This window comes from Macrobrachium rosenbergii, chromosome 2 (assembly GCF_040412425.1).
Source record: "Macrobrachium rosenbergii isolate ZJJX-2024 chromosome 2, ASM4041242v1, whole genome shotgun sequence".
NCBI classification, from domain to species: domain Eukaryota; kingdom Metazoa; phylum Arthropoda; class Malacostraca; order Decapoda; family Palaemonidae; genus Macrobrachium; species Macrobrachium rosenbergii.
In genome coordinates, this window is record NC_089742.1 from 73,742,531 (window position 1) to 73,754,874 (window position 12,344).

At 38.1% G+C, this 12,344-nt stretch overlaps 1 protein-coding gene across 1 annotated transcript in view; it reads right to left on the reverse strand.

Moving 5' to 3' along the window:
* LOC136843278 (acyl-coenzyme A diphosphatase NUDT19-like) overlaps window positions 1–12,344 on the reverse strand; it is a 131,244-nt gene that overhangs the window by 103,198 nt on the left and 15,702 nt on the right. The window contains 1 exon segment of the mRNA XM_067111458.1: window positions 4,978–5,065. Coding sequence (XP_066967559.1) covers window positions 4,978–5,065 — 88 coding nt within the window.

Genomic DNA, 12,344 nt, shown 5'->3' on the forward strand with positions numbered 1-12,344 from the left:
CAACATCATCATGAGAGAGGGATACAAGGACACAGATGCTGGATGTCCAACAAAAAAAACCAAATGTAGGAATCAGCAGAGGCTGAGGATAAGAAGCCATTTTCTCTTTACTAAATTCCTTTCACTACTGCTGCACTGACTCCCAAATGCCCACTCCCTACCATACTACAGAGAGATGGCAAAAACATGATTAGTGTCTCAAGTGTAAGCCAAACCTGCTTGATGACCCCACGTTGGTGGTGGGAGAGTTGATTTCAGCATTCTGTAATTGCAGTAATTCACACAAAAAAATAAAACTTAGCAAGCCAGGGTCAAATTGCATGGTTACAATTGGCAATTTACAGTGTTATGAATTCCACGCATCACATTGCTATGATTTTTTTTTATAAAAAAAAGAATTATATAGGATCAATGGAGTACAGGCAGTCCCCGGTTATCGGCGGGGTTCCGTTTCTGAGGGTGTGATGATAACGGAAAATCGCCGCTAACTGAAAATCGGTGATTTCTGCAATTTTCGGGGGTTATCGACGCCGAAAAGCACCAATTTTCGGTTATCAACACCTCTGTTAGATATGTATCGGCACCAATACCCAATTATCGGCACCAATAAGTGGAAATCGGCAATTTTCGGTGGCGAAAATTGCCGATTTTCGTCGCTAAACAAGCCCCATAAAACCGGATCGCTGTTAACCGAGCCCGCTGTTAACCGGGGACTGCCTGTAATAATTTTTAGCTCCACACATTAACACACAATTTTCTTAGAATTGGGGTGCAATAGCCTGAAGTTCAATTAATAAAACAAGACAAAAACCAGATTACCATCAGCCATCAAGACTAAGGCATTTTTTTTTAAAAATCACAAATTTGAACAAAAAGAGTGTAGTGAGTTCTGCAAGGCACAGAACTTTTAGGGGGGAGTGGTGAACTGATTTATATAGAAATTCATGTTTGAGACGTAATGGAAAATCTGCTAGTTGTCTGTATGTATTTGTGATAAGAGAGTAACAAACAGGTACTGCTGATTCGTCGAACACCATACGATCGTTGGCGGCTTGGCGTGGACAATTCAAATGAGTGCCATACATCAAACACCCTTATTGGTTCCTTTTGATTATAAAAGACCAATCAGCTGAGGTCTATGACCTAAGCAAGTTCAGTCTGAAAAGTTAATGATCAGTAGGGTGTAAGCCGTCGATGGGTTGGGGTGTGTCTCTAAGACAGTGATCGGCACGTGTCACCTCAGAGTACCTTCCAACTATAATTGCATAATTAAGTAGCATAACATTAGCAACAGGGACCTGTGTAACCGTTAAGGAAAATACACGTGTTAATTGTATCTTACGCGTTTCATTTGTACTGGTAGAACTTTTATATGACCGAGAATTGGGTCATATATATTGATCACTAACTTTTAAACTGGTGGTGGACCCATGGTAATTTTCTCTACTAACTTCCTAAGTTTCCTCTAAACAACAAATGCTGGAGTTCTACTGTTTACTGAAGTAATGAAATCTTTCTAAGACTGATACCAAGCTGCCTTAATTTTTAACTGGAATTCTGCCCTACATTTCTTATACATAAGATGTCTCCAGCATTCAGTTAAGGCTCTCATTATGTCTCAGTGATGTAACTGGAGTTCCAATGGCTACCAAAGGTACCATTAAGCAGTTCAATGGCATCATCTACATTTTAAAATTCATGCACATCTTCAGTTTCACTAAGAGCCTTAAATTTCCTTCAGTGTGCTTTATTAATGCTTTGCACAAGCAGACCATCACTGGTGTTCATAAGTACAGATGCCTGGTCACTTCTATGCCAGTCATCTATTGCCCTCCAGTTAAAATTAATCTACAATTACTATAGTTACAGAAAGATAAAAAGTGAAAATGTCTCTCTGAATGTGAAAATATGTAGGTTTGCCGGTGCTGAGGATCCCTAAACAGTATTCTCATTTTCAATCAGTAGGTTTCAATTGATAAGTCTGCCCTTTGCACTTAGTGAAATGCCTTTCCACGGAGGGTGTCTACCAGTCCTGTCACCTACTATAAGAAAAGGTTGAGGAAGTTGGTGAATCAACTTGATCAGATCATCAGGGGAAGGGAAGGGGGGAATTTTTAATCTACAGCAGTGATGATAAAGGGACCATGCTGTGTATTTCCTAAAGATACAGAAATTTGCTACTATAAATTGAAGAATAATTTATAAATTCAACTGAATGTAAGGAATATCATGACGAATATACACCAGACTTCCAGCATGACTTCCAATCTGGAGGTTATAAGCTTTAGTACAGGGTGCTAACATTCAGCATGGTCTCTTGTAAGCAGACAATCAGTGGAGAAAGTGCAAATACTAATAATTTTAATTTCTATTACCCTGAACATGAGTCCTTCACAATTCCACTGCAGGTCATAAGTTAATTTTTCTTTCTGAAGGTGCACTGTTTGAGGTCTTTCAGACTCCCGTAGAGACCTTGGTGATTTGGAGTTCTTATATGAAAATTCCTGTATTTTCCAGAAGCTACCAGAAGGGTTCACTATTTTGGTTTTGAGGAAATACTAAAAAGCTTCTCACATAAAGCTCATTAACATCCTTTTCTTCTGTTGATGCAGAAGAAACAACAGCAATAGGTGCACCTTGAAAAGATGCAACACCAAATGAAGCTGTGGCACCAAAAAAAGCTTGCTCTGCCTCTGAAGATGCCAGTGCACCAATGAGCACTGGTCCATGACCAACACCCACTAGTCTCACCTCCAAGGAGGCACACATCAACTCGTACAGGATTGAGATCAACACACGGTGATGGCACCACTATAAGTATAAGCACTAGACATCATCGGTACTACAACATAAGTCTTATCTTCATGGTAGTAACAGATTTGATGTATCTCCTCAGCAATATACATTTCATCTGTCAAAAGACTTAATACATTAATCATATTCACCTTTTGTATCTGATCTTTACCTTCTTGACTCAATTCACTTTGAGCTTGATGGGATTGATTTCTCATACATTTCTTTTCTATGGTTGTTTCAGTTTGTTTTAACTAATGGTTTGCCTTTTGGCAAGGCTAGGACAAAGTAATGCCAGGATGAATACTTAGGGAGTTATTTACAGTACTTTGCTGCCTGCAAGCTTAGGTGTTCTTAGTACTTGAACCTCCCTCTCATATGCCATTACAGCATGTCATATAATTTGTGGGGAGCTAGATGATCTTTACCACAATTTATGCAATAGAGGTGGACTATGGTATTCTCCATGCTCATCTCACCCACAACTGTTACACATACAGTAACTTTTTTTTATTCTTTACCTTCCTTTAATGTGTTACCTGTATGTTCATAAATCTGGCAGTGGAAACATTTTTGGCATGGGAAACATAGGTTTTTACTTTTAATTTTAACCAAACAGTCTCAGTAGGTTAAGGTAACCAAGTAGATGGGCAACTGTATGCTGCCTTATTTAAGGCCATTTCATTTGCCTCACTTCAATCACTCCTTGACTTGCCAATTCTAGCTGAATCTGAATAACTCATAAACTCCCAATATTATGACTCATGTAACAGGTGAAACTTCAACTTCATTGTCAATACTGTAATGCTCAACACTGATAACAATGCCTAATTCCTTAGCCTAGACCTCAATTAGGAATGAGCCATCTTCAAGTGTTCACATCTTGGGGTTTCTTCAAAATGCATTTAAACTCTCCCTACGACCATCCTACACAGCTCTTGAATCTTTATTCCTTTTTTACAAACTGGTAATAAAACATTGGCATAATATTTTTCACAGAAGCTACAAATAATTTCTATCTTTGAGAAGGATTGGAGCATGAAAAGTACAGTTAAAAAGTTTTTATTACAGAACTTTCAAGAGTTCGTCCAAATTCATGGGAGTGTTCATCAAATGGGGCAAATCATCATTAGGTTCAAGGTTATTATTTATTCTAATGGAACTACCTATAAAAATATAAAAAAAAATAAGAACATACTACTTGATACTGTTAAACAGACACCATATACACCACCTGACAGGATGGTCAGTTTCCACCATTGACAACAGTAGGAACCAACTCCCAAATGTCCATCTTACACTGTACTGCAAAAGGATGGCACCAAAATAATTGGATTGGCATCCTTTGCCTCAAGTTCTTTTATATACCGATTCTTACTATAATCTTTCATGAAACTAGGCCTTCTTCTTCCCTTTCAAGGTCTTTTCATCTTCCTCATTAATTTTCTTTAAATCTATTTTAATGTTTTTTTTTCTCATATTTTCTCACTTATAAAGCAATACATTTACTACATACTGTTACTATGCATTAGTCCAGCAAAGTCTGGGCGATAAAAAGGGATGCTCTTCTCAGACATGTCTGAAGACTGCTGCTACCACAGATAAAGGCCAATAGAAAGTAATGTTTTAGTTTAAAATAAAATATGTTCTGATGTCTAGAGTTTTGACAGATTTTTAGTGGCTTTTGCAAGGAAACTGAAAAATTATACACTGATCTGACATAGTGCAAACAATAAGCTACAACCATTACATTTCACATACTCTATGAAATCTTCCATTGTGTTCTTGTACTCATCTCCAAGTGACAAGCATAGTTAAAATTATAACTGTCATTTTTAACACATCATTACAGTTGTTACAGCTACCACACATAAGAGCACTTTTTCCTTATGGACTTGAAAAAGACTGGTTTCCTTTCACATATGGACTCTGCATTCGTAGTAATCATATTCGGCATAATTTTGCTAAAGCCAGATTGTTGTACATATAGTCTCAAGCAAATTCCTACCACATTACATGCAAATCTAAAATCTGTCACTTATGTACTGTACTGTGTAATGTTTATATTATGTCTATATATAGTAAAACGTACCTGAGGGGTCATATTACACTTGTGAAGAATCACTCTGAGGGGTAGCAATACATTAAATCTGCTGTGTATCTCAAGCTGCTAAACAGACTCACCTGGAAAAACAAACGCGCCTGGCATAAAGGAACTCCGACTGCTTCGCTTCAAGAACAGTAGTTCATAATCAGGTTTTACACCACTAAACTGTAACCAACAACAAAAATTTTAAATTATAAACAAGTTTCTTAACTGATTCCACCAGCATTAACATAAAAAATAATCATTTTTCGTAATGTGAACACATTCTGGCACAAGTCTAAAGAGCACCAAACTTACAAAGAATAGAATGATTACATGAAAAAAAAGGGAAGTACAGTATGCAAAACACAAGCCTAATGAAATATCAGTAAAAAAGCATAAAACATTTGCTGTATGATTTTGTTTTTAATCAAAACTTGATTCCACTATCATAGAAATTACCACTGTACCACCTGTAACCATTAATTTTAAAAAATGCTTCTTATAATAAACACAACACACACACACAGGAAAAATTACATCAATAAAATCTTATAAGTTTATGGATTTAAAATTGATGCTACAGGACTAATATAAAAGTCTTCTAAAATTTTTTTTATATCAAACCATTACTTTCCATTAGTCTTATTTACATCTGGAACACTTTTAGAAACTCCATAGAAGGAAAAAATCCTCCAGTTCCACCTCCACTCACCATATCTAGGCTTCACCAACCCTCTGATGATAAACTACGTCACTGTTTGTCATTATGAAATCAGCTGCCTACTTCTCTGTTTTAAACTGCTTTTTTCACATTCCTGTCATATAAATATCAATTTCTCATTGATAATTTTCAGCCATTAAAAGTATGTACTGTAAGTTAGTTAGTTATAAATGATTTGTTTAACAGTCCCTGGTTATTCAGTGGGATTGGTCCCTGGTTATCAGTGGCAATTGGTTTTTTACAGGGCACCTGTAATTGGGTATTGGCACCGATACATACCTAACAGAGGCCCCCCTAAATTTACAGGTTCTGGGTAACTGTGTTAAAATTTCCCTTGGATCAATTCAAAGCATACTCTGTATACTGTATGTTGTTCTACTTTGCTTCATTCCAAGTATATTTAAGTTAAAGTATGCACATATCGTGTTTTCAGTGCAGTATTTAGCTATATATATTTATTTTTGGAATCAGTACTGTATATATTAATGCTATTACAAAAATTATTTACTTTACTACCTTAATTATGCTGTATTTGAATTGTCAGTACATGCAATCCCCGGGTTACGATGGGCTCAGCTTATGACATTCTGAACTTATGACGCTCTTAAAATATATTCATCAAAAATTATTTCCGGGGTTACAACACATGTGCCGGGGTTATGATGCCAACAGAAGAAATACGGCTCCAAAACAGCAGAATGGTCAAAATTTGGAGGTTTTTTGGATGAAAAACTCAATAAAAATGCAGGTTACGTCATTTTCAAGACACCCAAAAGATTAAATGTAAGGTTTTCTTACTATTTTCAACGATATTTTGGACTACGATGATTTTTGGTTTACAATGCGGCGTCAGAACAGAACCTCTTTCGTAAACCGGGGGCTGCCTGTATATGGACACCTCCAGACCAAAAATTTGGTAATTATGCATATATATCTTTATTAGTGTCAACAAGTAATAGGGCTTTTACCTTGGACTATACATCCTTTGGTAAGACACTGTACAATCCCCTTTCCGGGTTGTGGTAATACAATGGACCCCAGCCTATTCACAGTTCTGGATTCGTGGCTTCACCTATTCACGGATTTCTCTGTGGAACATATATACAGTACACATTATTCGCAAAAAATTCTCCTATTTGAAGTATTTTTCATAGATATATTTACAAATTACTGTACTATATTTTCATATAATTTTCATGACTAAATGCACTTTTTATGATAAAACTATTAAAACATTCAAGTACATGCATTTTTAGTTTTTTTTTTTTTCTTTTTGAACCATCAAAATAGGCAGTTATAAGTGTTTTTAGAGGGATTTTAGTATTTGCAGATATGAGCTATCTGCGGGGAGTAGAGGTACGTATTCCCCGTAAATACCGGGGTCGATTGTAAGGTTGTCATAGCCTAAAAAATCACTCTTTAGAGCAAAGGCTCAATGAGGCCACTTTTCTGTATGTAATAAATTTGTATACACTGGTAAATGCAATTCACTTGAATACTCACTTTTAGAAATACTGTACAGCGTTCCTTGTTGAGAGAGTACTATATGTTATTATTACAACTTTCAATATTAATATAATTATTGGATTTGTTGTATTAATGCTGCATTAACTTGGTTAATCTTCATGGTTTTGTAAACCTGATAATAATGAGTAAAACCCTCACAGTAAGGGTTGGCAACCGTTAGTAATCATGACCGTCATTCCTTAGTAAGGTAGCGAAGCAACCACCAATATATGAGGTGTGTTAAAAAATATCCATCTTTATTCATAGAAAATACTCATATTCAGATAAAACAATCTTACACTAATCTCCTTCAAAGTAGTCCCCTTGGCTGTCACACGCTTCTCCCAATGGTTCTGTCACTGTCGGAAGCAGTATTGGGATGCCTCTTTTGAAATGGCGCATAGCTGGTCCTTTGCTTTCTGCATGATGTCTTCTCTGGACTGAAATCTGGTCCATTTCAGGGGCATTTTCAGACTGGGGAAAAGTCAGAAGTCACACAGAGCTATGTTGGGAGAATAGGGAGCCTGATGAAGCACAGGTGTATTATGTTTGGCCAGGAAACTCTGTATCAAATGTGAAGAATGGGGATGCATTATCATGAAGGAGCTGCCAATTGCCCACTGCCCACAGGTCTGGCCATTTGTGTCTCACAGCATCACGAAGGCAACGCAGAACCTCTTGGTAGTACTCCTTGGTGATGGTTGTGCTGTGTGGTGTGTACTCATGAACCACATCAATGGAGTCAAAGAAGACAGTCAGCATGACTTAGACATTGCTGCAGACCTGCCTTGCTTTTTTTTGGCCTTGCAGATGTTGGAGGCTTCCATTGTGATGACTACAACTTGGTTTCTGGGTCATAACCATAAACCCAACATTCATCACCAGTGATCACTCTGTTAAGGAAGTTGGGATCACTGTTTACAGTCTGCAGCATGTCCTGTGTGATCTCCAAACGGAGTTGCTTCTACTCAATCATTAGTAGCTTTGGCATAAACTTTGCTGAGATTCTCCTGGAGTCCAAATCCTCAGTCAAAATGGAATGAACAGATCCAATACTGATGCTCGCCTCATCTGCAGGTTCTCTGATCGTGATTCGACCATCCTGCATCACCAGGGTCCTCACTTGGTCAATGACAATCTCATCTCTGGATGTTGAGGGCCTAACAAAAAGTGCTTCACTCTCCACTGATGTGTGGCCATCTTTGAAGCAGTTGTACCACTCCTTTATCTGTGTGGTACCCATTACTTCATCCCTAAAGGCCTGTTGAATCTTGCGGATCATTTCCACTTGGGAATCAGCAAGCTTTACACAAAATTTAATGCAGTAGCATTGTTCAGGTTTCTCCATCATTTTGTCAAATATGAAAATCATACAGCGCTCACTTACACTTCCTCACTCATCAGCAGTCTGCTGGCGACTGACAGCTTCTGCAGGCAGGAAAAAATTCAAGCATGTGCATTAGGATCATCTACATATGTGCACCAAATCACGTCTCCCTAGCTTCATTTGTTTACAAACGAAAAATTATGGTCAGATATTTTTTTAACACACCTCGTATATTATTGGAACAGAATTGTTCTCATAAGCTGACATGTGATGCACATAAAGCAAAGGGTGCCAATTCCATTCCAGTGGCCTGCAACCTCAGTAACATTCTTCTCTCTGATGTATCCTGAGCTGGGTCTACAGAGAAAAAACTTCCCAGGCCATGATTTAGTGTTTTGTGAAATCTCTGCTCTTAGTTCTATTGCTTTCCAGCTCATGCTCTGTCTAATATAAGGCTTGCTACTTTTTTGTCTAGCACAAGTCCTATTGATTCTAAAGCTGTCAAAGGCAGTGACTGTGAGGCATACCTGCCCTCCCATTAATATCACTCAGTGAAATGATGTCATAAGGGTAACAAACCTTACAGAACTCATGAGCACTACCATTCTGCTTGATTTTTCAGCAAGTATCACTTACCAGTATCCAGTCAAGCCAGTTCATGCAGGGCAATCTCTCAGTATTCTCAAGTCCCAGAACAAGATCAAGAAATTTCCCTTGTAAACACACTCCTGAGAACAGACATATACAGTGCACTCATCATATCTACAGTACATAACTAGTAGCAAAACAAGTTTTAGTGGTCTTGCTTCTACTAACCAATCCTAGCTTTCTTAATGTTACTCAACAAGGATTATCAACCACAGTGCTTCAGTGGTACAATCAAAAGAGAGTTGGATTCTTTGACCTACACCTTCAGAAGAGTTACATTCTTTTAATTCACATTACTAATCAACATGGCATGCCAGAAGTCATGGCAAACATGGAATCTCAGCATATCCTCCCACGTCCGAGCGATCAGTTGCTATCATATGCATATGCATGAGTATAATGCACTGCTTGATGCCCTTTCTAGTGACCCTACACTCACACACACACACACACAAAACCTATGCAGTTGACACACACCACAACCATGGTAGGAGGAGCACTTGGTTCAATCTACGTGCTTTCTTTTAAACCTTCCCATAAATCTAGTACTGCTTCCTGCTCAACAGGGGAACAATGTCCAAGCACTAAGTGTTTTGGCTGTGTTTTGTGCTGATACTACTAGCTGGTCCTCTACTGTCATTCTGCTGCTATATATACTAATGCTCAGTATTGTTAGTTATCTCAGCATTTCTGCACAGGAAGTAAAACCTTGTTCCAGAGCTGCCCTAAATTCAAGGAATAACAAATGGTGCCAAAGAGGTAATGTTTTGGGGAGATTATCAAGGAGCTTGATGTTCTCCTAGATGTAGAAGATAGTGATTTTATGGTCAACCTTTTAACGAAGCCCTAAATTTCTCAAAGGAAAAAAAATACCATAAACTATATGGATGAGCAAACTGATAATGTACTCTGCAATTAATCATATAAATATAAAATAAAAATGACTGGCTCAGTGCAGCAATCTCAGCAACATAATGTAAATGAATTTCTGTGCTATCCGTGATCATTTTAATTTAAATAACAAATTCCAATTGGCATAAATAAGGATAAATTCTACAACAAAAAATAGGTGAACAAAAAGGTTGTTCAAATAAAAAGAACTGCAGTAAGACACTCAATGAAATGTTCAAATAAGAGCCACATAATACACTTACCAAAAGCCCAAAAAGTAAGTTTCAATTAATTAAGGCAAAATACATTACTAAAGATAAGAAATGAAGTTCAATGTTGAGTGGAATAACTTCACAGAGCTTGTCTGGTTTTGTATTTTTTATGTTTATGATACAGTAATTCACATTTTATTAAAGAATATGTACAGTACTGTACTAAGATATGGTAGAGAGAGAGAGAGAGAGAGAGAGAGAGAGAGAGAGAGAGAGAGAGAGAGAGAGAGAGAGAGAGAGAGAGAGAGAGAGAGAGAGAGAGAGAAACAATAACCGAGGTATGTTCACGTCAGCCCCCTATCACTGTCAACTGCCCAGTGGCATAGCAGGCATCCCCTTACTTATGGCAGCTTGACAGAGGGATTATCTTTTTTTTAGCATACCTCTCCCCTCTTCTTCCCCTTGCCTTCCCTTGGACCTGAAGCTGGAGGGAAGGGGCTGAAACAGCTTGGAAGACTCCCTACACTTTTCCAAGAAAGAAAAACTAAGCTCCCTGTCAGTTACAAGGAGGCCTGAGTCAGTACAAAACACAAAAAGCATGGCCATCCCTGAAGGCTTAGCTGCAATTCCCTTCAACAACCTAGAGGATTTGAAGGAGAATGCACAGATGATAAAAGTGTCCTGGCTATAGGAATGCCTATTCTCCACCTCTACCTCAACTTACTCTTCAGAAAGAGTAAATAAGAACTTAAGACTGATGTATTCTGCAGAGTGAAACTATTATCAGCAAAAACTATTCAGGAGAAAAGCATAGACTTACAGTCACATCTTACAACAAATGCCTTTATTCCAACACCAACAACTTCAAAACTGCAGATGAGACTCCAGTAATGACAGTCAGCTAGTGTGTTCAACCAAAGGTCAAGCCAAGCTATGATGATGCCTGAAAGGTAGTTAGTCAGTCTGGAGACTAAGGAGTCAACCTGCAGAGGAGCAGTCTCTGCATCCTCTCGCAAATAGAACTTCCTCTGGCATGTCAAAGGAAGGGGAAAAGCTTGGTTGATTTGCTGGACAACGAGGAACATGTAAACCTGAACCAAGACACAAAAAGTAAGCAGCTACCACAGTCGTTGGAATGATGGCCTCTCTTTTAGAATGCACCCTAGAATATGCTCTGTCAACAAGACTGGTTCAACAAAGTTGCTGTGGTTGCCTTCCCCCATAATCACAAATGAGTCCAATAATCTCTTGAAAGTGAGTTTGCAACTCTCCCTAAACAGGGTTCCAAGGGAAAAGGACCCTCAAGTCATAAAAGATTCCTGAAAGCATGAGTTGGACTCTCTCCCTGATAAGTGACTGACACAACATTCTGTCCTGGTGAGCACTCTCAGGGCCATGGACACAAACAATCAGACCTGGTGGTACCAATCGCTGAACCAGGAGTGCAGTTGACTTATGAGCAGTATGAACACAACCCAAACCATGGTCGACTTTCTTGTACACTTCCAGATTAGTAGAGGCTACTGATATATTGGTATCATTCAGAGGTGACCTGTTACATGTGAACCTTCTGCCTACAAACAAGAAAATACCGTACATGCTGTATACTAGTACCAGTATGCAGTTGTTTAATAAACTGATTCTATGACAGCAAAAGTAACTTCCCAGTTTAGTATGTTTATTGGTTAGAACTTAACTCATCATAAGCTGGGGAGATTGTAGAACAAAGACCCCAGTGAAATTTTTCAACTGAAGTCCTCTTTCTCTGAGCATTTACTGTATGCTGTCTGGGGTTTATGTATCATACTTCATGACTCTTAATTCTTGTCTTAAGGAGTTTTCTTCATAAATGAAGTGTAAAATTTGGTGCAAGGTAATCTCAAGTTCAACAACTAGACACCAAAGGAAACAGAAAAAGTAAACAGCATACAGCAGTGTAGCTAGGGGCTAAAAAGACTGCAAAAAAACCATTAGTACTTTGAACAGTGTTGCAAAAGGCAGACCCCTCAACAAAGTGATGTTTGGTAAACAGAGTACACTAAAATATTGATATAACAGCACACATTAAAATTTGTGGATTGAAATAGCTAATCTCTTTTTAATACGCTTCCTCAAAACTAGCTTCTACTTTTCATCTACAGTATTTCATTTGTTCTC